General features: G+C 49.0%; 2 protein-coding genes and 1 long non-coding RNA gene across 9 annotated transcripts in view; all 3 read left to right on the top strand.

Moving 5' to 3' along the window:
• The window catches only part of cdk14 (cyclin dependent kinase 14), a 146,455-nt gene extending 133,005 nt beyond the window's left edge, over positions 1-13,450 (top strand). For all 7 annotated transcript variants that reach the window (XM_070551260.1, XM_070551258.1, XM_070551259.1 and 4 more), the window contains one exon: positions 9,955-13,450. The gene's annotated coding sequence lies outside the window, so the exon portion shown is untranslated. The remainder of the gene's footprint in view (positions 1-9,954) is intronic.
• fzd1 (frizzled class receptor 1) lies at positions 13,451-18,903 on the top strand. Its single transcript, XM_015941979.3, has one exon. It carries the CDS (start codon positions 15,384-15,386, stop codon positions 17,022-17,024), a length of 1,641 nt encoding a protein of 546 aa, XP_015797465.3. The 5' UTR covers positions 13,451-15,383; the 3' UTR covers positions 17,025-18,903.
• A 6,560-nt stretch (positions 18,904-25,463) lies between these two features.
• On the top strand, positions 25,464-27,523 carry LOC129161877 (uncharacterized). Its single transcript, XR_008561955.2, has 3 exons — positions 25,464-26,092; positions 26,248-26,314; positions 26,525-27,523. It is a non-coding gene; the product is annotated as an uncharacterized lncRNA (long non-coding RNA).
• The last annotated feature ends 363 nt before the right edge of the window (positions 27,524-27,886 follow it).

Genomic DNA, 27,886 nt, shown 5'->3' with positions numbered 1-27,886 from the left:
CGCTCCAGCCCCGCCCACCGCCCGGCCGACGCCCTCTAAGCATCACCCAAAACGCTCCAGCCCCGCCCACCGCCCGGCCGACGCCCTCTAAGCATCACCCAAAACGCTCCAGCCCCGCCCACCGCCCGGCCGACGCCCTCTAAGCATCACCCAAAACGCTCCAGCCCCGCCCACCGCCCGGCCGACGCCCTCTAAGCATCACCCAAAACGCTCCAGCCCCGCCCACCGCCCGGCCGACGCCCTCTAAGCATCACCCAAAACGCTCCAGCCCCGAATGTTCTCGTGTTCTCTCACCGGCTGTAACTCTGCACCAGTTTGTGCTTGTGTGTGTGTGCGTGCGTGCGTGTGTGTGTGTGTGTGTGTGTGTGTGTGTGTGTGTGTGTGTGTGTGCGTGCGTGCGTGCATGCGTGCGTGTGTGTGTGTGTGGGGGGGGGGGGGTGGTCTCACTTTTCTTCTATTATTTCCTAAAACTGCACCCTGGTGTAATCAAGCCTTTAGACGCCGTTTTCATGCAAACATGAATCCTCATGAAATATTAATTTATCTAAATTAGAATTTGTAAAATCCTCAAATCTTTATGAATATTTGATGATGTTTATTTTCCTTCCTTCCCTCAGAACGACACGTTTCTTCTGCAGTCATAGAGCTTACAACTAGAACTTCTCCATGTGGGTCGGGTTCGGGTTAGGTTCTGTTAAGGCCCGTCTAACTCGGAGCTTCTGAAATGCAGAAGGCGTTGCTGGAGTCATTTCTACGCTCCTACTTCTCATCACAAGGACATGAGACATGAAACCGAGCTAACCCCAAAAGCCAGGCTCATTCTGACAATCCCGGCTCATTTTGTCCAAACTGGGTTCCATGAACGAGGCTAAACACAAGCCCCGCCCATTCACCATGGTGACACCTGCTTGTGGACAAGCCTGCTGCTGTCACACTAGCTGAGGGGCTTGTTCAAGCTGGATATGATTGGACGAGGTATGTGATGTCACATAGGACATCCCCTTTTGGCAGTTTGGTTGGCAGTTGTCAAACAACAAGGTGGTGGCGCCGCCTCCGACCTTCTTCTGTGGCAGAATTATTAATAAATGTGGGTTTAATCGTTTAAACGTGAACTCTAATCGGATGTACGTGTTTTCATTCTGAAGAATGTTTTTGTTCTTCATTTGCTGCCAAGACCGTTTCCTTCCTCCGATGTCAGGGCGTAAGGCAAAGTCCGTTCGTTTATTTATTTATTTATTGTTGCTGTTCAGGTGACCCACGAGCTGACCCAAAGGGGAGGAGCCTGAGGCTCCCTCTGCAGTACTGAGCAGAATGGTGGTGAGGAGCTGCATGGATAACACTTCTAACTGTTAATCACCACCCCACCACCACAGATGGTGCGACCCTGTGGGTGGAGTTCCCGCGGCATCAGGTGGCTGAATCTGTGTGTCAAACACACCCAGACACTTCTGCAGACGTGTCCTACTGTCTGCTCAGCTGGGCTAGCACGCTACGGCTCAGCCCTGAAACACGAGCACAGACCTTCCACCGGGCCGCTTCATCCAGGGAGCAGCTTCCTCGTGCAGAGCTGCGTTACTCCCTCGGCTAAACCCGTGGCTTGCTCTCTGCCTTCAGCCCAAAGTCAGACGTCTGTCTCACCACGGCCAACTGCATCGATCGCTGTTGTTCAGCTTCCAGACCTCTGCTGCAACAATCATCTCAACAGATTTCTGAGAAACTTTCGTGGTTTTCCCAACAAGGGCTGTCGGACATCTTTTGTTCAGACATGTTGCAAAGCAAAAGGCATGACAGCCTAGCGTGTGTCATTAGTGCGGAAACAGAATCATGGCTAGGCTGTTTGGATGCTGAGAGCTAGCTAGCATCGTGACCTTTAACCTTTATGAAGCTGAACCCTAAAATGTCACGTGACTCGATTAAAACTGTTTAAAATGCTTTAAATCTGGCTTCATTTACACAAATGGTCCCTTTATTAATATTACTTAGTGCATTATTAAGCATTAATTAATAAATTATTCCCAGCTGCTTAACTACAGTAAACAATGCATTACTAAGCAGACCCCTGGCCCGTTGTCCTAACCTAAAGCACACAGACTAGTTAACAATAACAGTAACGTTAATAATAGTAGTGGTACCTCGGCTAACACTGGAAGGAATTCATCCATTCATTCATTCATTCATTCATTCATTCATTCATTCACGGGAGCAAAAGTAACAAAATCTAAAAATATTAAAGACACGGAAAGGCTTTGATGTCAGAAGCCGGAACATAACGGTGGGGCGTAGCGAGGAAAGAAAGGGGTTGGCAGTCCACGCGGTGAGGAAGGCGGGCGTGCGAGGAGCCGGCAGCTGATGGAGGTAGGCTGGAGTGTGGTGGGAGACGAGAGGAGCAAGGACCGGAGTGGAGAAATGACTGGAAGCTGGGCTTTGGGCCAGGTTGGGAACTGATCCGTAGATTTGCGGATCAGAAACTCTTATTGTGAAAAACGATGAGTGAGCATCAGAGTGGTGAGTGAGACCAGTCTGCCTGTCTCACCTGCTGGAGCCCTAACCCAGAGTGGTACAGGCTTCCTGCGACTGAACCATTAAGACCTTCCTGCTGGGTCAGTGTGCAACACTTTGTTGCTGCTGGTGCAAATCCAGGTTTATACCCTTAGCATTGAGATGCTAACAGCTTGTTAATAAAGTCGAGCAGCATGAACTTCATTTAGATGAAAGCCATTCTGAGATGGCAGCAGAAAGGCAAGCTCCTCTTCTGTGGATTGATGTTGCCCATGTGGTCTTGATGTACTCCTGAAAGATGGAGCGCCGTGCCCCACGGTGGCTCTGAGTTATGGCTGTGATGCGTAGATGGATCCTGGTAGATGGTGGGTGAAGGGGTCTCTTCAGCGAGGCCCAGCAGGGGCCGACTTATTTAAAGAGCATGGTCACATTAACAGTGAACCCCCACTGTGGATGTCAGGCAGCAGCATCTTTACAGCGTCTACATCAAAGAATCGCTGCTCCTCTCTTCAGCCAGTCTGCTGAAATCTCCCTCATTCCAACATCTCACACGACTTAAGCAGCCTTTTTTCTCTGTGCTCTCCTTTCCAAGTCAGATTTGCTCTCCATCCTCAGTGTTTCCATCACCTCACATAAACCTCAGCTAGGGGCATCAGCCAGGCCGCAGACAGGAGGACCAGGATTTATGGAGCGGGAGCCTGGTAGAGCCTGTGAGGTGGGCGTGTTTGAGGATGAAGGCTTCTTCCATGTTTTCTGACCCTTTGAACTAACAGCTTACTCCTCACACAGCAGAGCTCGGGAATGTTGCTGCTCTTTAGGGGAGATTTATCTTATTTTTTATTTGTCCAGATCAGTCGATAAAGAACTGATTCTCATTTCCAATGACGATCTGCCAAGAGGCAACCGACACGTAGTTAGCTTCACACCAAAGAACAGCAGGTAAGATAAAATAACAGTTAGCCATGAGGACAAAGGACTGTTCTCATGTATAACACGTCGAGCAGTCAGAACAGACTAAAACAGTCTTTGATACTCAGAAGAACATCGATCAGAAACTATTGATCACCATGAATGATCTAAGGTAGATAATGGAATGTAGGCAGGGAGCTTCAGTGGTTCTGCAGCTCATTCCAGTCGTTGGAAGCAGCAAACTGGAATGAGGAACGGCCAAAGGAGGTGCGAGCTTTGGGAGTAACCATGGAGATGAAGTTACTGGAACATAAACGGTGCTGGTTGTTGGGAGTGATGAGTAATGAGAGAAGACATGACGGTTCTACCGATGATAGTTTATACGTGACCTGATACCGATGTAACATCCTGCAGGAATGGAGGGATGGCCAGTTACCCCCAAATTCCACTACCTCCGCTCCGCTCCGACACGAACGCCGGAGCAAAATCGGTCCCGTTGTAGTCAATCAGAGCAATTCCACTACTGCGGCCGTGCTCCGGCAGTGCAGCGCCGTGCGGCGCCCTCTGTTCCGGCGTCCGGCAAAAATAGAATTGATCCTATTTTCGCCGGACGCCGGAGCACCTCCGCAGTAAATGGACAGAAATCACAACGGCCCAACAGGAAAAGGAGCAAGCACAACTTCCGTTTTTCACAATAAATCGATAAACAAAAGGTGTTTTTTGTTTCATATGCACAGGTTTAACAACTTTTAACAACTATCAATGGCGGCTGAAGTTTAAATGCACAAAAGTAAGCCATAAATACAGTTTCTACTATCAAAGTAGTCACACTTTGTTGATCCAAACACTGCTGATCTCTCAACACAAATGATGGGCAGATTAAACAGTTCACTTCGATGCTTCTCCCACACAACGGGTGTTTGGATCTAACTTCCGCGTTTATTGCTCGGACTGTATCGCAAGATCTCGAAAATCCCACGCATGCTTGTTTGCCCCCCTCAGGTCCCCGCACCGGAGCGGAGCCGTTGTAGAGCGGGTACCAGTAAAAACTGAGTTTGGAAGCGAGCGGCTGCGGAGGGCGGGGGCGGACCGGAGCGGAGGTAGTGGAATTTGGGGGTTAACGAGTGAGTACAGATCACAATGATGAGTAGTGAAAGGGGCACCAGTGACCAAACGGGTTGCTGAGTGATAAATGACATCGAGTTCATGAAGAAGTTTGTAGAAGCAGTCCTATAAATGATGTCACCGTAATCTAAGATGGAAGGATTGTCATGTTGACCAAGGAGGACAAAGCTGTGTTCAAGGAAGAACTGAGTGGGTATAAAATGGTGTCATCTACATATAAATGTGTATGAGAACTGTCCGCAGCATGAGCAATGTTATTAATGTAGATTCTGAATAAGGCTGGGCCCAGTATCGACCCTTGAGGAACGCCCATAGATAGAGGTAGAGGAGCAGATTGGTAACCCTCTGTCTCCTCAAAGTCCAACCTCACTTTCTTACTTGCCAACTTTGAATCTGTGTGGAGAGAAGAAAGGCCCGTGGTTTCCAAAAGCGCTGTTAGATACACAGAAGGTCTGGTTGGATGTTTCAGACTAAAGAACATCCCTGGACTGACTCCAGAGTAACAGTGTGTCACGACTCCAGCTGTCTGCTGTAGATAAACCGAACAGTAACACAACTTCAGCTAACATGTTGTTAAAGGGTAAAGCCTGGTGTATACCACACAGATGCTACGCCATGATACGCCCACCCAAGGACCCTGCAGCAGGCTCACAGAGGGGGATGGAGACCGCAAGCTTGTGATTGGTCAGGAAGCTGCTGCTTTTAAGTTTGTCCACAGCACCCCCTCAAAAATAAAACACAGCTGGCATGAACTCAGCCAGGTCTGCAGATGTGGAGCTAAACGTGCTGATGTTGGCTTCTCAGCCAGAAGAAAGACGCTGGTGTTTTATCCTTCGAAGGACTTTTATTTATGACCTGAGCTGAACTTTTACTCTGAAAGGTTACGTAACACAACCTGTGAGGCTTTTATTTCCTCGTTTTCCTACTAGATGCTAAAATCCAAAAGGCTTGATTGGAAGTTGGTTCCATTAAATGATTCGCATAAGCAAAGGGTGGAGGGGGCGGGGGGGCTCAAACGTATATGATTAATACATATCTGGGACCCCCCCCCCCCCCCTGTTAACAGGCTGCATTTATTCAGCAGTTTGAAGAATTCCTGCAGAGCGTCTAGATCTCTCCACGAAGCCCCCGTTACCATGGTAACAAGACACGAGGAGGATGTAAAAGTTTAACTCGTTTGTTTCTAAAGTTTACCGAAAACCAACAGAATGTAACTAGCAGAACGATGTTCAGGGATCCGGAGGTCACTGATCCAGATGTTTCAATCTGGATGCCTCACTCACACTCACACTCACACTCACACTCACACTCGCACACACACACACACACACACACACACACACACACTCACACTCGCACACACACACACACACACACACACACACACACACACACACACACACTCACACTCACACACACACACACACACTCACACACACACACACACACACACTCACACTCGCACACACACACACACACACACACACACACACACACACACACACACTCACACTCACACACACACACACACACACACACACACTCACACTCACACTCACTCACACTCACACACACACACACACACTCACACTCACACTCACACACACACACACACACTCACACACACACACACTCACACTCACACTCGCACACACACACACACACACACACACACACACTCACACTCGCACACACACACACACACACACACACACACACACACACACACACAGATACACATTCACACTCGCACACACACACACACACACACACACACACACACACACACACACACACACACACACAGATACACACACACACACACACACACAGATACACTCACACATGTTCAGGTTTAGGTAGCAGCTGACGTCTACGAGCGTTTGGGTTTTTGGTAAATGAAACTCAGACTAAAGCAGAAGATCACTGAACAACCTGTTTGGTGAAACTCGGTTTTTCGGCCGTCTGTTTGAAGTAACTGAGTCGTTATTGAAAGACATCCCTGCAGATTTAAAGCTCCAGAGTTTTAATAAACTTCTGATAAGGCCGCAGCAGCTAGCCCTGCAGCTGCAGGTTAACGATGACATCATCTGAAGTGTTTGATGTCTGGTAAACAGCGTTGTCATGAACTGCCATTTCTCCAAACCGAGGCTCTTCAAAGGGATTTGTGCAGCAGGTCTTTTTGTTTGTGTCCCAGGAAGCCCGCTTGTCTGCTCTGCCCCCTAAGAAGCTCCAGCGTGTCGGTTCTGTCGGCCATGAGCATCAAGCTAAAACAACTTTCCCAGCTGAAGCCTCCATGTTCAGGTCAGCGGGCAGGTCGTCGTGGATTGGGAGCCCCTAGGGCGCCGCAGCTGCTTTCCCCCACAAAGCCAGGCCTTCCTTTGATGTCTCGCTACTGAAGCACCTTGAGAAGCCTCCTTTGTTTAGCTAGCTCATCACAACGCTCCTGATCAGCAGGCCTTGGCTGGAGCGCTGCTGCACCGGGGCCTCATCTCTGATGTAAAAACAGAAGGTTTGATCTTCAGAATCGTCAGGAACATGCTGACCTGGTAGAGATAGGGTCTGGTAACACCCCCAGTTGTGACATCACTCACCGGAGTACTGGCGTTGAGTCTCGCTGGCCTGAGGGGTGGAGATGGATGCTGCTGCAGCTGCTGCCTCCAGCATCAGCATCAGGGATGCATCACCTGGTTAGGTAAAGGTTCAACGGTTTAGGAAGTGAGAAGTGACCCAAGATCAGTGATGGTCACCATGGTAACCACACAGGTGTCTCACGTTCACCACCCAGGTAGAAGTACAGAAACTAACATTTTACTCCAGTAAAGTTAAAAGTACCGACTTCAGAACTACGTTGACCTTTCATCTAAAACACGTTTAATTACTGATTAAAACACGCTTCCTTCTTTCCTAACAATCATTCACCTGGACAATTCTGCTGGTTGTGAATGTCGTCCTCCCGTTGCTTCTCTGTGTCGGGTGTTAGCTCGCTTGTCTTCATCAGAAGAACGCTGACCTCGTGACTCCTGATGGAACTGCATGTTCTGATCTATGGTGTAGGAGATGTTAGAGCTGTGAGCAGCATGAGCTGCTGACGTCGGTCTGCAGGTGCTAAACGCTCTCCAGTCTGATGCCGTGGCTAGTCAAAGCGTCCGAAACCAGTGGGACCACTGGTTTTCTGGCTCTGCTCTGATACGGCTTCAGTCAGCTGCTGTCACTGATGCAGGTTTTTATTCAGTCGTGATGACTGTAGGATGTAAAACACACCCAGTCCTCTGAGCAGTCCACGGTTGACTGGTGTCCTCCCAGCTCCTCTTCCTCGTCCATCCTGTGTGGCGTCAAACCTGGGCTAAAGCTGGCGTCCATCTTTAATTTAGTGTTGGCTTTACGTCGAGGAAGAAGGGCTGCATAATTATTACAGTTCACCTTCCTGGGGTACATTCTCATTCATTCATTCTCTTAACCTTCACCCCCTCACTGGGCAGGTGCCTGTCGGGAGACCTGGACATGTCTCTAGTCCATCACAGAGACAAACAACATGGGACGATCTAGAGCCTCCATTCAACCTAAAATGCATGTTTTTGAGGAGGAGGAGGAGGAGGAGGAAGAGGAGGAGGAGGAGGAGGAGCTAAATGAGGCCTGAGGCCAACATTTAGGATTTCTGATGCACACATGGAAACTTCATCTGACAACCAACACACCTCCACAGACAGAGCGGAGGAGATTAGGCAGAGAGAGGAGAGACCAGATAGAGCATGTATTAGTTATTAATCCACAAATCCCCCTTCTTCACCAGTTACTCCTCCTCTTCCTCTCTGCTCACTCCTCCTCTTGCTGCTTTGTGCCCTTAGACTCATCATCCTCTCCTCCTCCTGTAGCTTTCTCCACCTCCTGGTCCTCTGTTCTCATCTTCAAGTCACTCTTTTCTATCAGCTCCCCTCCTCTTCCTCTTTGCCCCATCAGTCCTCAGCTGTGCTTGTGGTTCCAGAACCCTATAGGGCGCTTAATACATACAGGCCAGATAGCATGTTACCGTCCCCAGTACATCCTGGAACATGTTCTTCTTTTTAGTTTTCCTCTTGTCCACAAAGGGCATTAGCAGCTCAGGCTAACGTTAGCAGCAGCTCAGGCTAGCGTTAGCAGCAACTCAGGCTAGCGTTAGCAGCAGCTCAGGCTAGCATTGGCAGCAGCTCAGGCTAGTGTTGGCAGCTCAGGCTAGCATTAGCAGCTCAGGCTATCATTAGCAGTAGCTCAGGCTAGCATTAGCAGCTCAGACTAGAGTTATCAGTACCTCAGGCTAGCATTAGCAGCTCAGGCTAGCATTAGCAGCTCAGGCTAGCATTAGCAGTAGCTCAGACTAGGGTTAGTAACTCAGACTATCGTTAGCAGTACCTCAGGCTAGCGTTAGTAGCTCAGGCTAGCGTTAGCAGTAGCTCAGGCTATCATTAGCAGCTCAGACTAGAGTTATGAGTACCTCAGGCTAGCATTAGCAGCTCAGGCTATCATTAGCAGTAGCTCAGGCTAGCATTAGCAGCTCAGGCTAGCATTAGCAGCTCAGGCTATGATTAGCAGTAGCTCAGACTAGGGTTAGTAACGCAGACTATCGTTAGCAGTACCTCAGGCTAGCGTTAGTAGCTCAGGCTAGCGTTAGCAGTAGCTCAGGCTATCATTAGCAGCTCAGACTAGAGTTATCAGTACCTCAGGCTAGCATTAGCAGCTCAGGCTAGCATTAGCAGCTCAGGCTAGCATTAGCAGCGCAGGCAACGTTAGCAGTAGCACAGGCTAGCGTTAGCAGCAGCTCAGCCTACCATTAGCAGCTCAGGCTAGTGTTAGCAGTAGCTTAGCCTAGCAATGTTCTGTACTAAGCATCGCCGCAACAGACGAGGCTGAAGGTGGCACATGCAGATGTAAGGTGGTGTGTCTTAGCTCATGGCATGTTAGTCCAGCTTTTCTCAGAATGAGCCCTTTGGGCACAAACTCTGGAGTAGACACCCTAAGCCCCAAGGGGTCCTAGTATTTAAAACCACATTTACCGTGTTGTTGTTGAGTAAAGGCAGCTGTAGCGTAGCAGAAGCTCAGAGCCAAGTCTGACCTGCTTTCTGTGTGAATTAGTCATCTTGGTTCTAAAGAGCTTCATGAAAACGCGTGATAACAAGCCTCTCCTGCTTCATGTTCCAACCCACTTCAGCGTCAGCAGTATTTTAACGCAGGTCGCAATCATGATACCGCTGAACCGAGCTACAGTGACCACTAGCTTGGGCTGCTAGCATGATGGGGTGTGCATGTGTGTGAGGCATTAGTCATGAACACGTGTGAATGAGCATCACAGCTGCAGAAGAACATCATACAACGCGTGTTCTCCGAGTGCTGGAGGGGTCTGGAGCGTTCCTCACTCCTCACGTTGTGCTTTTGTCTGTTTTCCAGGTGGCTGAACTACAAACAAGATGGAGATGCTGACATGAAGAGGAGCCCTGGTTCTCTATTTATTACTTTGATGGTGTGTGTGTGTGGCGTGTGCATGAGAAAGTGAGTGAGCGTTGAGCATGTGTACATTCAGAGCTGTACCTAAGACTTCAGGCTTTTATTTGCAATTTTTGTTTACTTTTTATAAGATTCCAATAACTCATATATCCTGGTCACCGTGTAAACAAAAGAACTTCATTATTGGTACATATTGTGTTTTGTGTTTGTAACTAGCCTCCTATTTAAGAATGTATATTTGATGTATGACATAGTCACTTACAGAGTCTATAGGGAACACACACACACACACACACACACACACACACACACACACGGAGCAGCAATAGTCCAATCAGCCAATCCTAAAGAATCTGTAAAGCTTGTCTGAGTTTAGGAAGTGGCCTGTATTTGGCACAGCACCTCATGGTAATAATAATAATGATGATGGTACTCGTGGTGAGCTACTTTGTAGCCACAGCCGCCCTGGAGCTGTCTGAAAGAGGCGAGGCTGCCATTTCTCACCATCGATCCCTCTGACCACCAACAGGTGTCTTGCCCAAGGACACAACAGCAGAGTACCTTGGAGGGAGCTAGAATTGAACCGGCAACCATCTGATTACTGGACAACCTGCTTTAGCTCCTGAACTACTGCTGCCCCAAGGCCCTTTACAATACAGCTATTCACCCATTCACACGCTGGTGGTGATGAGCTACGATGTAGCCACAGCTGCCCCGGGGAACACTGACTGAGGCCAGGCTGCCGTGCAGACACCACCCATCCCTCCTACCACCACCAGCAGGCAATGACTGACGTGTTGTAAAGTGCCTTGGGGGGTTTTAAAACTCTAGAAGGTCCTATATGAATACAGGCCATGTCCCATGTCAGCAGAGCATCAGTCTGTCCCTGGGGAGTTTCTTTGAGAGCAAGGGCTTCTTCACTGCCCCCCTGTACTTCAGACCATCCTGCACGTCTTCTCCTCACTGAGGTCCAGATGTGGAGCCCTGATCCCACATCTGGACCAGCATTAGGAGGCGTTCTGGTGCGGCTGGACCTTCATGGGGACCTGAAGTCTTCTTCACCTGTGTAGTGGAAGTTAGTTTTGTGACAAACAGGGACTTTAATAATCTTCAGAGCATTCTGGACGTCATACAAATGACCACGACAGAACGAGAGACAACAGGCTTTGTGATGATTAATATTTGGCTCGCTCTCTGGTCCATGATTGGACGTTCTACAGCTGGCATTACTTCGGTTGGTTTGATCGTACGTAAACGGTATTTAGAATTATATCCTTAAGATTTCTCAGTCTTCATCGATAGTGGCTCAAAAGACCAAGTTGAACAAAGAAGCTTTCCGTTAACATTTGGATGAACTTTGATGTTTTCTAGAATCCAGCAGGATCACGTGACCTTGTCTAAACTGCAGCTTTTTATGGATGGTGTCATGGAGAAGGCTAGGGGTCGTGGACCTCCAGGATGGAGCCGGATGTGGATAACTTGAGTTTTCTTTCTTAGAGACCAATATGGTGTTGACACTGCAGGGACAGCACATCCAGTGTGCATATAAGTGCAATACTGCAACCGACCACAGCTAAGTCTGGTGGTAATGAGTGTGCACGGTGGACATGCAGGCAATAGCTAAGTATTTGTGCTTCCATCTACAACTATGAGCTAATGGACATACAGGTAAAACAGCAAGGCAATAGGCTGAAAGCTCCCAGCTCAGAACACACCTTCCATGGTTCTGACATGTCAAAAACAACAAACATGATCAGTCTCAGCAATACGTTTTCAGCTTCTGAGTCAAACGTGTCGACTGTTCCAGAGTTGTCTTCACCTGACCAATGAGCAGAAGGCTGGGTGTAGATGCACGCTGTATGCTTTCATGCCGAGACTCTTCCTTTGACCTACAAGTCCTACATGTTTCAGAACCTTTAACTGAACGAGGTCCTGAGTATAGCATCATGTCATCTGCAAAGATGTTTATATAGAGGTTTCTTTTAATGTTTTGTGTAAAACTGCTAAATATTGCATTCTAGATATTTGGTAATAATTGTGAAGTACTATCAGTTCAATGGCTCTGACCTTGCCAATCCTTTTGAAATCAACTGAAACAATAATATTGGCCTTGTACTGTTGATTATCCAGAAATAAGGCTGCTAACGTGAAGCCGTGGATAGATGGACACTGTGGATGTTTATTTTGTGATTCAGAAACACACACACACACACACATGATGTAATCTTCTTGCCTGACAGAATACCCCCCCCCCCCTCTTGCTATACCAAGAATAACACCCCCACCCCCACCCACAGACTGTTTTTGCTATTGAGAGTAGCAGGTTTTTCGTGGGTTTCTTGATCTTTTGTTGGACTTCATCAGCACTCTTTAGGCTCAGAATCCCAGATCCGGGGAATCTCACCATTCCCGTTGGTGATGCTGTCACAACTTCAGACCTTTTCCAAACCCTGCAGCTTTGGACAAAAAGCTCATTTTACACAAAAACAACAATGTGCTGGGATTTAAAATGTAGAAAAATATGTTTAAAAAACTGAGAAATTTCCCTTCAGACAATAAAAAGATTGTAGAACAGGTGAGGAAGCCCCGCCTTCTCAGGTAGTTGTTCCAGTAGAAACACCAAAACTGGACTTTTCCATGAATGAACTGGTGTTCTGATGACTTTGATGGTTCTTACCAGTCATGGTTTAGGTCGGAAGTCCCTTCCCAGGCTTTAGCTACATCATCTGTTGATGAAAGCAGGAAGTGGGTGTAATGGCTGCTGCCCTGCAGACAGCCCACTGATAGCAGGTTGTTCTTCATTCCTTTAAGTTCAGATAGAAATATTTTATTCAAAACTAAAAAAAAAACAAGCGCCACAGCTCGTTCTGCGACTGGCTCCATCGTATTTAGTTTAATCCACAAACACATCTGGTCCAGACTCGATGATGTGCAACAGCATGTGCTGCTGAGCAAATGAAGCAGAATGTTTGAAACCTCCCGTGTGAGAGAAGGAACGAGGAACCCTCTCACACACGGCATCATTCCCCTGAACTACAGAACACTGTCTCCCGGGAATGGGTTGGACCGGGATGCTGACCCTGTTGAGCTGGTTGTGTCCACAGAGGAGGGATGATCCTTCTCGTTGTGAGGTGCTTTCTCACGGCGCGCTCCGCTCTGCTTTTCTAACCGTAGAGGCTCTGAGGTAGAAGAAACCATCACAGCTAAATTCTCCCAGAAGGCACGTTAGAGAGAAATGTGTTGGCCCCACAGTCCAGCCTGCATGGTCACTGTCATGCTCTGGAGTTTCCCTAAATGATAAACGCTTAAATATTAATGTCGTCTCGCTGCGTCTGATGCAGAGCCGTAAAACTCATCTCTGGATTTGGACCTTTACCCAAATGAAGAACCAGTAGACCTGCTGTACTTCTCTTTAGTGTGCCCCCCCCCCCCCCCCCCCCCCCCCCCCCCCCCAGGCTGTGATTGTGCAGCAGGAAAGGGGAGGAGAGGCGGTGGGTAATGCCGCTAAGCAGCGTGACAGAAGAGGGTTAATGCCACGGAGCTGTGCTCGGATGGCCTAGCCTCCAGTGGCGTACCGGATCGCGGACAGTATTAGCAGCTGAATCATTATTTTGGGAATGTTGCCCCCCCCCCCCCCCCCCAACTCCACTCCTCCCTGAAGCTTCTGCAGCTTCTGTTGATCATTGAGATTTTTGTGTTCTGTGGCTTTAAATTCTGTTCCAGCTTGAATGTTGGCCAGATGCTTTCCACAGTCCAGTCATCAGGATGTTGGAGAACGAGCCTCCGTGGAGGGAACTGCACTACGGTTCAACACAGGGTAGTGCTGCCTTAATGCTAGAGAGGTGGTAGGATCGATTTTGGGCGTTCCTTGTGTGGACATGGGTGGTCTGACCTTGAGATGAACACCATAGTGGGCTCGGCTATGACTGAAACAAAGCTCTTCAGCTATTTTAGTTTCCTTTACGCTGCACTGAAAAACAAGTGAGGTCAGTCACTTCATCCAGAGACGAAGCCTAGCTGTTGCATTACCCGTTACTACCTGTGTGTGATGTTATTATAGAAGATGTAATGTCCTTCTGTAAATGTTTAATGTTGTTTTAACTGAAATAAAGTTTATTAATGCTTCACATGGAGTTGGTAGTAAAATATCTGCTGGTTGACGTAATAAAACGTTCACTGATGATCTTTAGATGTTCGCTGGCTTTCACAATCAGAGGAAATAAAAGAAAGTTGGTCAGTTAGACGGACTTTGTGATAAAACCTTTTGCAGCGGATGATGGTCGTGATTTGATGCTATATACATAAACTGAATTAGGAACTCCCCCAGGCCTGTGCTGTTTGTGGACATGAATGGGGTTTTCAACATCTGGAGTAGTTATGAGGCAGCAGACCCAACAGGAAGTGACGTTTGTATAACATCTCCCCTTCAAATTCAGAAATCACTTAAGTTGTGTTCTATAATGTCCCACACACGCGTTTAACTGCGAATTTATAGGCGTGTAAATCTCAGCACCACACGGAACCATCAACACTAATACTGAACACACTCCCGAGTCAGGCCACGTCTGACCGACAGAAACACGTTAGTCGTTTTTTAAAAGTACTTCAGACACGTTTACTTTCTAATCCTGATGTGTAACGTCTGAGGTTCTTGTCTCACTCACACTCACTCACACACACACACACACACACACACACACACACACACACACACACACACACACACACACACACACACACACACAGAAAACGTCAACTGCATGAGATGGAAGTTAACAGGAAGTGAGGTTGTGTAGAACTTCAACTAACCCAGAGAGAGAGAGAGAGAGAGAGAGAGAGAGAGAGAGAGAGAGAGAGAGAGAGAGAGAGAGAGAGAGAGAGAGAGAGAGAGAGAGAGAGAACTCCACACATCCGCTAAACTTTCATTTGTAAATCTTCTTCAGACACGAGTCACTGAAACGCTGTTGAAGCTTGGTTTATGCTGCAGGGTGAACGCTGCCTACGTGTGTTTCCTAAAGGAGTCTGAGGCTTTTATTGTGAAGGGCTGTAGCGGAAGGTGCGTTGCCCGGATGTTAGCTTGCCGCGTTAGCTGGAGGGGAGAGAGAGAGGAGGGCAGACAGACCGACTCGGTGTACAGACCGGGACTCGGCGGCTCCAGAGGACCGGTTCGGATCCAAACGTGGATTTTAAATGAACGGTTCCGGTTCGCTTTCTGTGGATTTTACTCCGGGTTTGTTGTGTTTCATGGCCCAGCGGTGAGAGCGGGACCGGGACTGTGAGACCCCGCCGGTCCGGAGTGGATCCTGTTGCCTACCGAGGTTCCGACAAGAAGTTCCGCAACGGACCGACTCCCGGTGCGGATCAGCCCCGCCATGGCGTCCGTCTTCACCCTGTTCAGCTCGGTTCTGGTGGTTGGATTTATCCGAGTTAACGGGCAGCACGGCGGCGGAGACCGGGGAATCTCGATACCGGAGCACGGCTTCTGCCAGCCGATCGCCATCCCGCTGTGCACGGACATCGCGTACAACGAGACCATCATGCCGAACCTGCTGGGTCACACCAACCAGGAGGACGCGGGGCTGGAGGTCCACCAGTTCTACCCGCTGGTGAAGGTCCAGTGCTCCCCGGACCTAAAGTTCTTCCTGTGCTCCATGTACGCGCCCGTGTGCACGGTGCTGGAGCAGGCGCTGCCCCCGTGCCGCTCTCTGTGTGAGCGCGCGCGCCAGGGCTGCGAGGCTCTCATGAACAAGTTCGGCTTCCAGTGGCCCGACAGCCTGGCGTGTGAGAAGTTCCCGGTGCACGGTTCCGAGGAGCTGTGCGTGGGCCAGAACACGTCTGACCGAGCGGAGTCTGACGCCGCCACCGGTCACTCTGCCACGGAGCGTCCTCCTCCGGATGTCGTGCTGGGTCAGTTCCGGTGCCCGGCTTCGCTCACGGTGCCCCCGTACCTGAACTACCGCTTCCTGGGCCAGGACAACTGCGGAGCCCCGTGTGAGCCCCGGAAGTCTCACGGGATGATGTACTTCAGGGAGGAAGAACTCAGATTTGCCAGAATCTGGATCGGGATCTGGTCGGTTCTGTGCTGTGCCTCCACCCTGTTCACGGTTCTGACCTACCTGGTGGACATGAAGCGCTTCAGCTACCCCGAGCGGCCCATCGTCTTCCTGTCGGGCTGCTACACCATGGTCTCCATCGCCTACATCACCGGATTCTTACTGGAGGACAAGGTGGTCTGCAACGACAGCTTTGACACCGAGATCCGGACCGTGGTGCAGGGAACCAAAAAGGAGGGCTGCACCATCCTCTTCATGATGCTCTACTTCTTCAGCATGGCCAGCTCCATCTGGTGGGTCGTTCTGGCCCTCACCTGGTTCCTGGCTGCGGGGATGAAGTGGGGCCATGAGGCCATCGAGGCCAACTCTCAGTACTTCCACCTGGCAGCCTGGGCCGTTCCCGCCATCAAAACCATCACCATCCTGGCCGTGGGCCAGGTGGACGGAGATGTTCTGAGCGGGGTTTGCTTCGTGGGCATCAACAGCGTGGACGCCCTCCGTGGCTTTGTCCTGGCGCCGCTCTTTGTCTACCTGTTCATCGGTACCTCCTTCCTGCTGGCGGGCTTCGTGTCTCTGTTCCGCATCCGGACCATCATGAAGCACGACGGCACCAAGACGGAGAAGCTGGAGAAGCTGATGGTGCGAATAGGGATCTTCAGCGTGCTGTACACGGTGCCGGCCACCATCGTCATCGCCTGCTACTTCTACGAGCAGGCCTTCAGGGAGCAGTGGGAGCGCACGTGGATCAGCCAGACGTGTAAAGCGTACGCGGTTCCGTGTCCCGTCCAGAACCACCGCAGCACGAACCCAGACTTCACCGTCTTCATGATTAAATACCTCATGACGCTCATTGTGGGCATCACGTCTGGCTTCTGGATCTGGTCTGGGAAGACGCTGAACTCCTGGAGGAGGTTCTACTTGAGACTGGCCGGCAGTAAGCAGGGGGAGACCACCGTGTGAGGAGCTCCGCCGGCTCCGTTTCTCCTCGGACCTTCTCTCCGTTTTTACCTACTTACTCGTTTGTGGACTTTTCTAAGGATATATTTGTATTTAAAGGTGGAAAAAAGCTTTTTTCATACTTGGAATCGTTGGAATTGTACCGCCAACCCAGAAGCTGTCATGAACCGACTCACTGTGGACACCCTGGGAGGAGTCTTCTGGGGTCCCGGGACACCCAAGTGCTTCCGTGTGGAGGTGTCTCGTCCTGGCCAGCCAGCATAAGCGTCCCACGGCTCGTGGCCGGCACAAGAAGCCGTGCGTGGGTCGGGAATGTGAGTCAGGGAGACAGCAGCTTGTAGTCCCGACCATCAGAACCAGAACATGACCCGGTGGTGGCAGCTGTAGGTCCACCTGGCTGGTGAGAGGCTGATCCGTGAACAACAGGAACACGCCGAGATGTTTTCCTAGCTCGGCGCTCCCAGCTAGCAGTAGCAGAAGGTTCAGGGACTGTTGGGAATGTTGAAAGACCACATGAGTCTGGTTTAAAGCGGATCCATCATTTCACCGGCGTCTCTGGGTTCTGTTCACAGACGGGTCGGCTCAGAGAACCTGTGAAAGTTCCTGGTTTCCCTGTGAGTCTCAGGGCTTCACTGGGATGTTTACGGTGATCCAGAAGCTTCTGGAAGACGGAGTGCTTCAGTTTTAGAGCTAGAGGGGAGAGGACGAGAGACGGTTTAGGAACCAGTTAGAAGTGAAACCCGGCCATGATGCTAACACCTCATGTGGTTCTTTCTGGTTCTCACCAGCTCCTCCAGAACTTCCTGCTGTGGCACGACGACAGGAATGCTTCTGCTCTGATGCAAACGGCCACAGAACAGAGAAAAGAAGCAGCCTGAAGATCTCAGTTCTGATGCCTCTGCCAGCGGTTCTGCTGCAGAACCTCAGCAGGGATGAGAGGAACATTCGGTCAGAGAAGCGTCCCCGAGACATGTCCCCGAGACACGGCTCTGAGACATGTCCCCAAGACATGTCCCCGAGACACGACTCTGAGACATGTCCCCGAGACACGGCTCTGAGACATGTCCCTGAGACACAGCTCTGAGACACGTCCCCAAGACATGTCCCTGAGACACGGCTCTGAGACGTGTCCCTGAGACACGGCTCTGAGACGTGTCCCCAAGACATGTCTCAGAGTCGTGTCTCAGGGACACGACTCTGAGACATGTCCCTGAGACACGGCTCTGAGACGTGTCCCCAAGACATGTCCCAGAGACACGGCTCTGAGACGTGTCCCCAAGACATGTCCCCGAGACACGGCTCTGAGACGCGTCCCCGAGACATGTCCCTGAAACGCAACTCTGAGATGTGTCCTCAAGACACGTCCCAGTCCAGAGGCATGGCTCAGAGTCATTTCCTTCTGTGGTCCAGATGAAAGGGTTAAAGGTGAACAACAGAATGATCGTTGCCGTGACGACAACAGCGTGATGATGAATGCACATGAGCGTCACGTCAGCCTGAAGTTCAAATATCAGATCATGTTTGGGTCAGTGAATGCACCATCAGGTTTTATTATTGTTATGGAGACGCCGTGATGTCATCAGCTGACGTCATAACCTTCAGGTCTGCACTGATGATATTTGTCCACCGCCCGTGTTACACACACACACATATACACACCACACACACACACATATACACACCACACACACACATATACACACCACACACACACACAGAAACTCGTTCCTAATAATCTGTCAGTGTTGAGCCCAACAAGGTGGCGACCCAGAAGTGATGTGTGTTCGTTTGCTATGAAGAGAACCTTTTATATTTATAGAGACGCTGAGACGCGTAAACAAACGTTATGTTGTTGTTTATCAAATAAAACACTCACCAGTGACGCTGTGGAAGGTCTTTCTTGTCCCCGCGGGGTGAAACGGCAGGTGGGTGTGAGCCCGGAGCGTTTCTACCTGAGCTAAACTCACAAAGCGGCCGAACGATGAGGGCGGGCTGCTGAAGATGCTGCTTCCTGGTGCTCCACTAGCATGAACTCACACATCATGTTTGAATATCCCGTGCTGCAGGACCCGCCTCCTGTTGGTTCTGGACTGGAGGAGCAAAGTCTGGAGGTTAGAGCTCATTCAGACCCTGATGGTTACGTCATCACATCAGTGATCGTTTCACTAAAACCTGGTCGAACGTGTCACCGTCTGTCCTCTGGTGTCTGGGAAACGGTGTGTGTGTGTGTGTGTGTGTGTGTGTGTGTGTGTGTGTGTGTGTGTGTGTGTGCAGTACTGTAACCTCCATATATGTATTAGTTTTGTTGTCCCTAGTGATCTTCTCTGATGAGTGCTACATGAACCAACGTTCCCTGCTCCTCCGTGGAGAACCGAGACGGTGAAGACTGGAAAGCCTCTCGTGTCTGCTCTGACAGGACCTTCAGCTCACCAGCTGGTCCTACCAGGGCTTCATCTAAACGTCCTTTTCTGTTGAGTCTGGACCTGAAACCTGCTCTGGTGTTTCCATCCAAACAAACGGAGAAGAACGTTAACATCTGCTCGGTGTTGCTGATGTAAACTGCAACCATGCTGACAAGAAAACTACCAAAATAAGAGCTCAGCACCACGAGGAGCCGCAGTGGTGTTAGCATCACCGGTGCTGTTGAGGAGAAGCTCCATTAAAATACAACAGCATCATCCCGCTGCCCCGGACCCTAACCCCAAACCAGCTGGAGCCAACCGACCAGCTTCAGAATGACTCGGATCATCAGACTGGGGTGTGGGTGAAAACACGGAGCAACATTAGACTTAGTGATAATAAAGCACAGCTGCACGGCGCTTTCCTAACGTGGGGACACCAAAACCTGGGACAGCTGCCACTGATCCCTCCGACCACAGGAGGGCAAAGTGTGTGTTTTGACTGGGACAGACTGGGACTTGAACCTGCAACCCTGCAGTCATGGGGCACCTCACTCCTCTTCCAGGGCAGTCTAGAGCTGCGCCGCGCTATCTGACACCACCTGCTCAGCTCCACCTGTGGATGTCACCTTCTGATTCTCCTGTCTTCATCATACGCCCACTGGCGTCGCCACCTGTGCTGCACCAGTCAGATCCCTCTGCTGTTTCATCTCCACTTCCTTCTGTCAGCTGACGGCTCCGCGTGTTTCCACACATCATTAATATTTCAGTCTCAACCAGGACAAGACCCGGTTCCGCAGAAGAAGGCTCTGCATTCCTCGCGAAGGAGAACTCCTCCATCCTGCAGCAGGAGTCTTAGCACAGATCTAGAACACAAGTAGTCCTCTGCTGGGCGTCTTGCTGTGAGGGCAGCTTCAGTCAGCAGGTCTGCATCTGTGGGGAGGATGTGAAGACCGTTCTAAAAGGTAGCGTTGGTCAGTAGCTTCAACAGTTTCTGTGTAGGACATCGGTGTCTCCCCGGGTCTGTGTAGGACATCGGTGTCTCCCCGGGTCTGTGTAGGACATCGGTGTCTCCTGGGTCTGTGTAGGACATCGGTGTCTCCCCGGGTCTGTGTAGGACATCGGTGTCTCCCCGGGTCTGTGTAGGACATCGGTGTCTCCCCGGGTCTGTGTAGGACATCGGTGTCTCCTGGGTCTGTGTAGGACATCGGTGTCTCCCCGGGTCTGTGTAGGACATCGGTGTCTCCCCGGGTCTGTGTAGGACATCGGTGTCTCCCCGGGTCTGTGTAGGACATCGGTGTCTCCCCGGGTCTGTGTAGGACATCGGTGTCTCCCCGGGTCTGTGTAGGACATCGGTGTCTCCTGGGTCCGACCCGCCCACATCAGCATCAGCATCAGCGTCTCATCGTATTCCCCTTCAGAAAAGTCAGAGCTATAAGATCCTGTTGACAGGAATCAGTGTGTGTGTGTGTGTGTGTGTGTGTGTGTGTGTGTGTGTGTGTGTGTGTATGTGTGTGTGTATGTATGTGTGTGTGTGTGTGTGTGTGTGTGTGTGTATGTGTGTGTGTGTGTGTGTGTATGTGTGTGTGGGTGTGTGTGTGTGTGTGTGTGTGTGTGTGTGGGTGTGTGTGTATGTGTGTGAGTGTGTATGTGTGTGTGGGTGTGTGTGTATGTGTGTGTGTGTGTGTGTGTGTGTGTATGTGTGTGTGTGTGTGTGTGTGTGTGTGTGTGTGTTTCACAGCAGCTCCTTGATGCTGAGGACTAAGACTCAGGGGAAACGGTGCATATTTCTTGTGTCTGGGTCTGGGCTGGATGTAAGCATGCAGCATGAACGGTTCTAATGGAAGCCGTCTGTTTTCAACCTTGATGTTGTCTTAAAGCTCAGCAGATGAAAGCCAGAGGGAGAAGAAAGGCCTGCATGAGCAGCAGAAGGAGAGCGAGGCTCTCTGAGCTGAACTCCTGCTCTAAAGCATCTGGTGGTGGCTTCATAAATGCTGTTTGGACGGGACGAGACACTTATTCACTTAGCCAGGGTCATAATCCCGTAAAGTAACCTGTTATTTTTGGAACAGTGTTTCCTCAGTTTTCTCTCCTTGTGTCATACTACTCGGATTACTAAATCACATTAAATCCTTTCCTCTCTGGTCACACTTGCTGCTGTTTGTTGCTTTAATGTCCCAAATTCCTCAGGAGGCTCATCCTTCATTAAACTCTTCTTTTGTCTAACATGTTTGTGTGCTGGCGTCCCTGGGCTGTGGTCATGTGTGCACGGCTGCTGGTGTTGAAAACGGGAATGTAAATAAGTTTTGGGGCAGAAGATCGCATCCTAGAATAAAACCCAGCAAACAGGGATGCTGCTGTTTGTTATCACACGCTCAGTAACCACCAATCACAAGCTCCTGGACAGCTTTCCAGCTTCTCCTGGAGGTCAGCAAGAGTGATCCTTTCTCAGCCTTTCACCAAGATGCAACCACCACCAGCTCCCAGGAGATGGTAAACGTTCAGCCTGAAAGTGTCAAACATGACAGTGAGATGGTGAGAAGACCTAAGTTCTGCTCCAACGAATGTGGGCGGGCCTCTGCTGTGCAGAGAGATGCTGTTGGTGTGCCAGAACAGAAGGTGAGTGTTTAAATTTCACATGTAACAACATCACCCCGTAGACGGCGGTCCCGTTGGATGTTGGTCTAAGTCTGTCTCCGGCCCGTCCAGATCAAGGCAGTGGCGGCTGGCCAGTAGAGGGCGATAGGGCGCCGCCCTCCCAATTTTCCTCAGTGTTTTTTATTTTTATTTAAAAAATAAATAAATAAAATTAACAATAATCACATATTCTAAGTTAATTGTGTGTTTTGTAACAAAAATAAATCACATATATATATCTATATAGGTCTCTGCCGAGCGGTGGAGGCTGTGGGCTGTTTTTGAATCGCCCAAACAAGACGGGACCAGCCGTCCAATTGCTGACAAGAATATCAAAGGGTAGGAATGGGAATGTCTCCAATCAGCGTCGACGTTGTTTCAGAAGCATGATGGGCGATGGAGCTACCGCCAAAGGCTTTCGTTGGTGTTCGGTAGAACTCGGCAGAGTCGTTTTTGGTCGTGATGCAGATGTAACATGGACGCCGCCGGTGACTACAACCAGATCTCAGCAGCCATGAATTCAGTTCGGTCTCTTCTCCAGTATCCGTTCGAGAGGAGAACTATGGTGGAAAAACTTAATGTCAAAGAGCTTGGACCAGATCAGCCCGACGTAAAGATAAGCCAGCAGGAGAAGGAGAGAGGTAAACTGTACACATGAGGCTTCTCCCGACATTGGTACACCAGGAAGCAGTGGCTAGCTGGATGCAATCACGCTAATGCGTTATTTTGCTTTCCGTGTTTGTTATTCAAAACGGCTGGGACAGATGAGGCATGGATGAGTCAGGAGTTACAGACATGAAACATTTTTCTGAGAAGGTGAAGAAACACGAGTCATCCCGGGCACACATGGACAACAACACGGTGAAGCTAGCTATGCTAGGCAGCAGAGCTAACAGTTGCCATGCAGGGAGAACAGCAGCTGGGTGCAGAGGTAAGCTGTACATTACATTTCTGTGAACAACACAATCAGAATCAGAAATCCTTGGTTGTCCCACAAACCGGGACATTTGTTTAATAACATGTTTAATGTGCAATAACTGTAAAAACTCATTTCAACACACATACTTATTATACATATTTAATCACGTAAATGTGTATTTCATGTAAATTTGTACATACATCAATCTGATTCCAGTTTACTTGTTACACTTCTGCTGCAGCAAACACATTTCCCAGCTTTTGGGACAATTAAACATTTCTGATTCTTAATCAGATGTTTTTACCTCAAATGTAAAAACATCTGATTGAGAATCAGAAATGTTTTATTGTCCCAAAAAGTGGGAAATATGACATTTGTAAGAGGATACTGATGACATTATTTCCTATGAAAGTGTTTCCTATGTACTTATCTGTTGTTTTTTATTTATCTACTTTAAAGAGGATTAAGACTTTCCTTGAGGAACACCATGACACAGGATGGGCTGAATGCTCTTGCCATGCTCTCCATGGAAAAAAAGCTTGTCACAAACATTCCTGACTTCAATAAAAAGCTCATCGAGAGCTTTGCCACTCAGAAGGACAGAAGGGCAAAATTTCTGTACAAATGAGGTATCACACACACACACACACACACACACACACACACACACACACACACACACACACACACACACACACACACACACACACACACATGCATCCACTTGATCTTTGTATAAAGTTGACCTTGGCACAACACTCCAGAAATATTTAACAGTGTAAATTTCTGGCATTTTGTCTAAGTAGTGTTTACTACCATTACTGTAACAGTGACCTGCTCATAATTTTTGGTGTTCTCTCAAATGTTGAAATTAAACAAAATGTTTTTGTTACTTGCCTCTTGCATTGCCTATTTACCATTTATGGTCGTGTTATTTTATGTGCAATTTAATGCAGTATTTTTCAACCTTGGTCTGCAAGGCAGCGTGCCAATAGTCAGACACACCTGGATTAATCAGTTTGTCCAATGATGTAAGACAGGAAATAAAAGAGCTGTGCTTAATTCAGGAAATAGTGAAGTTGTGCACAAAGCTCAGAAAGCACAAGTTTGTTTAAAAATAAAAAATAGCACAGCCCCACCAAAAATATTTTTCACCAGCCGCCACTGGGGACCATGATCATGAACGGGGACGGCAATTCAGCGGTTTCATTTAAATACGTTTATTTTAGATTAGCAGTCTGGAAAACCTCCCCTAGGGGGCGTCCTGGGAATAAGAGCACCATCCAGAGGGGGGCGCCAAACTGCGCCCACACCACCACCACCTCGCCCAAAGAAAAGCACAATAAAAAAAAGATGAGCAGTGATATTCCCATCCAGCTCCCTACAGACCCGCTCTGAGCTCGACTACCTGCCCTGTTCTGATCAGAACCTGCCAGCAGGCACGCGGGACGGACGGCTTCAGTGTGAACGTTAAACACCGCAGCAGGAGCCGCCAGGGGCGCGTGTCGAGAGAGAAGAACAAAAGAAAGGAACAAAGAGAGGTATGTACTCTAGCTAGCAGCAGCTAAAGCAGGGTCATCATGCCATTAAGATTAGGTAGCAACGAGGATGTGACGTCACGTCCGGTTGTGGTTCTGGTTTACGCAAGATTCCAGTGTCCCGTTTTGACCGGGAAATTCCCTATTTCACCCCTCTTTCCTGCCCCCTTCCCGGCATCTTCCCGGACCCCCGGAGTGCTGGACCTGCTGCCCCAGGGCTGCTGTCAGCCTGCAGCCTTCTTCTGCTGGAGGAGATGTTGGAACTTTCTGCAGCACTTTGAATCATCTTTCCGGTGTTCTAGGAAACGTTAGTGTGAAGAGTCCATTTCCAGTTCCGTGTGTTTGAATACGACCGATATAAAATGATTTCAGCCGCTAGAACAGGTTAGGGTTATTCCCAGATGTTCTGTGTTTATCAGTGAAACACAGTTTTATATCTAACTGCAGGTCAGACTGAAACATGGTTGGAAAGTTCGTGTCAGTAACTCGGTCAGCCTAAAGCACTAAAGTGTGAGACAGCTGCGGGCCGGGGGGTCCAGCCTGTTAGGGTTGTGGTGATTGTGGCTCACAGCTGATGAAGAGCTCACAGCTGATGAAGAGCTCACAGCTGACGAAGAGCTCACAGCTGACGAAGAGCTCACAGCTGATGAAGAGCTCACAGCTGACGAAGAGCTCACAGCTGACGAAGAGCTCACAGCTGACGAAGAGCTCACAGCTGACGAAGAGCTCACAGCTGACGAAGAGCTCACAGCTGATGAAGAGCTCACAGCTGACGAAGAGCTCACAGCTGACGAAGAGCTCACAGCTGACGAAGAGCTCACAGCTGACGAAGAGCTCACAGCTGATGAAGAGCTCACAGCTGATGAAGAGCTCACAGCTGACGAAGAGCTCACAGCTGACGAAGAGCTCACAGCTGACGAAGAGCTCACAGCTGACGAAGAGCTCACAGCTGACGAAGAGCTCACAGCTGACGAAGAGCTCACAGCTGACGAAGAGCTCACAGCTGACGAAGAGCTCACAGCTGATGAAGAGCTCACAGCTGACGAAGAGCTCACAGCTGATGAAGAGCTCACAGCTGATGAAGAGCTCACATTAGGGATTTTAAATGGAGAATATCCGACTCCTGCACAAGTACATTCGTGCATCTGTACTTCTGGTTTTGAAGAAGTAAATGAACTTTTGCACCATCTTGTAGTTTCACCGTGCTAACCTCAGTGAGGACATCACCACGTGGACTCACTGGAGGTGCAACAGCTGAACATGTGATGATGATGATGATGATGATGAGCAGACACACGCTGATGTAATAAGGTACCAAAAGCTCTGTTTCTACAGAGGTCTGCACTCAGAGCTGTGAGCTGGCAGCTATGATTTACATGACGGGAAAATGTTGCAGCGTAATAATTAAATGTGAGAACTACGGCTGAGTTAAACATCTGATCGTGTGTTTGTTTGTTTGTTTGTTTGTTTGTTTGTTTGTTACGTCCTTTTAGACTCACTCCTTTAGCATCCGGAACGAGCCCCAGCTGAATCCTGTCCCGGAGCTGCCGTGCTCCTCGGCTTCTCTGCTGTCCTCAGGTGAGTCTGTCACCTCGTAAATATTTGTAATGATTCAAATAAATGACCCGCGCTTTCTGTCGGATGACTCTAAAACACTTCACAGCGCCTAGTTTCACTTGTGTGAAAACAGCATTTAGCAGCGCCATGACATGTCTTCCCTCTGGTCTGCTCAGTCATGGACCTAGTGCCACCAGAGGAGACATCACCAGAGCATGCTGCTCCTCCCGCCACTAACAGCAGGTGAGGGACTTCAGCGCTGGTTCCACATGTGCTGTGTGCCTGATCATCATCCAGATATGCTATCAGCTACAAAACTCTCATTTCTTCATGGATGATGTATTCTGAATATATATCAGGTTGTAATGCAACCCTAACCCACAACACGTGTTGGTTATTCTATGTGTCGTGTGGTCTAAGATGACGCGTGCTTCATGTCTTCTGTAAATGCAGTAAGAAGCAGCGTCCACCATCACCTGATCCTGCATCTGCAGAGAACGGAGCTGCTTGGACAGGACCGCATCAGGTAACACCTGGTTTCATTGTTCCTCTGAGATGATGGAGGAAGTTTCCACCGTTACTTTAGCAGGACCTGAGTAAACAATAAGAAGCTTGGTGAGATGTTTAGTTTAGTTGCAAACGTTTCTTCTGCTTCAGAAACGTTGAACACCCAAAGGGCTGAGGAGAAATGTGAGTGCTGCTTCACCGGCCATGAAAGTAGTTCTGCAGACCAGTGTGCTCATATTGTTGAGATGGTTTACTAGAGCTGTTTAAATAAATACAGCAAGTACAAGTCCAATTACAAGTACAAGTCCAATTACAAGTACAAGTCCAATTACAAGTACAAGAACAAGTTCAATTACAAGTACAAGTCCAATTACAAGTACAAGAACAAGTTCAATTACAAGTACAAGTCCAAGTACTATTAGAAGTTCAATTACAAGAACAAGTACAAGCACTATTACAAGAACAACCCATGCTTTCGTTCTTTTTTAAACACAGAAACAGTTTTGTTTACCTGTTTGTAGCTACGGTTTCGCCGACGGCTGCCGGCTTCTTCAGGCTGACGCTGATGGTGGCGCGTCACTTCCTTCTCCGTTTATCTGCGGGCAGCAGAGGACGTTGTCGCCCTCTACTGCCCGCTCTCCCCTCTCCGACGATGCAGTCCCATGCGTGGTCCAGCGTGTAAACTCCGTCGTCCCTGTTCATGGTCCCACATCCACGTCTCCTTATCTCTATTGCTTCCTTGATCCATCTTTTGTATTTTTGTTGTTCGGTGGTTATGATCCGTGTGCTGTCCCAGTCCATTATATGGTTTTCTCTTAAGCAATGATCTGTTACGGCTGACTTTTTTATTGTACTTTCTGCTTCTTCTTTTGCTGCTCTTGTGTGTTTACGACTTGCCTCTTTCTCACACTCCTTTCTGTGTTCTATTGTCCGTGTATTGAGTTGGCGTCCGGGTTCTCCTATGTATGTTTTATTGCATATTTTGCATGGGATTTCGTAGATGGCTCCACATTTTTGTCCAGCTGATATTTTGTCTTTTGGGTGTACTAGTCTGTTTCTAACTGTTGTGTATGGCTTTGTTGGTGTGTTTATGTTGTGTTTTTTCATTGTTGCTCTTATTTTTTCCGTTATGCCTCTGATGTATGGTAGGGTTATCACTGGTTCTGGTTCTTGTCTTTCTGGGTTTCTGGTTCTTTTTTTGGGTTGTTCTTTGCTTTCTGTTGTTGTTTGTTGTTTTCCTTTGTTTATTGCCCATGTCGGGTATCTGCAGGTCTTTAAAGCGTGTTGTATGTGTTTGTCCTCTTGTTT

The sequence above is a fragment of the Nothobranchius furzeri genome, chromosome 5, assembly GCF_043380555.1.
Source record: "Nothobranchius furzeri strain GRZ-AD chromosome 5, NfurGRZ-RIMD1, whole genome shotgun sequence".
NCBI classification, from domain to species: domain Eukaryota; kingdom Metazoa; phylum Chordata; class Actinopteri; order Cyprinodontiformes; family Nothobranchiidae; genus Nothobranchius; species Nothobranchius furzeri.
The sequence above is the reverse complement of the archived record's forward strand: the minus strand, read 5'-3'. Positions and strand labels throughout refer to the sequence as shown.

Coding starts and splice junctions, on each gene's coding strand:
- fzd1 (XM_015941979.3), top strand. CDS start 15,384: ATGGCGTCCGTCTTCACCCTGTTCAGCTCGGTTCTGGTGGTTGGATTT.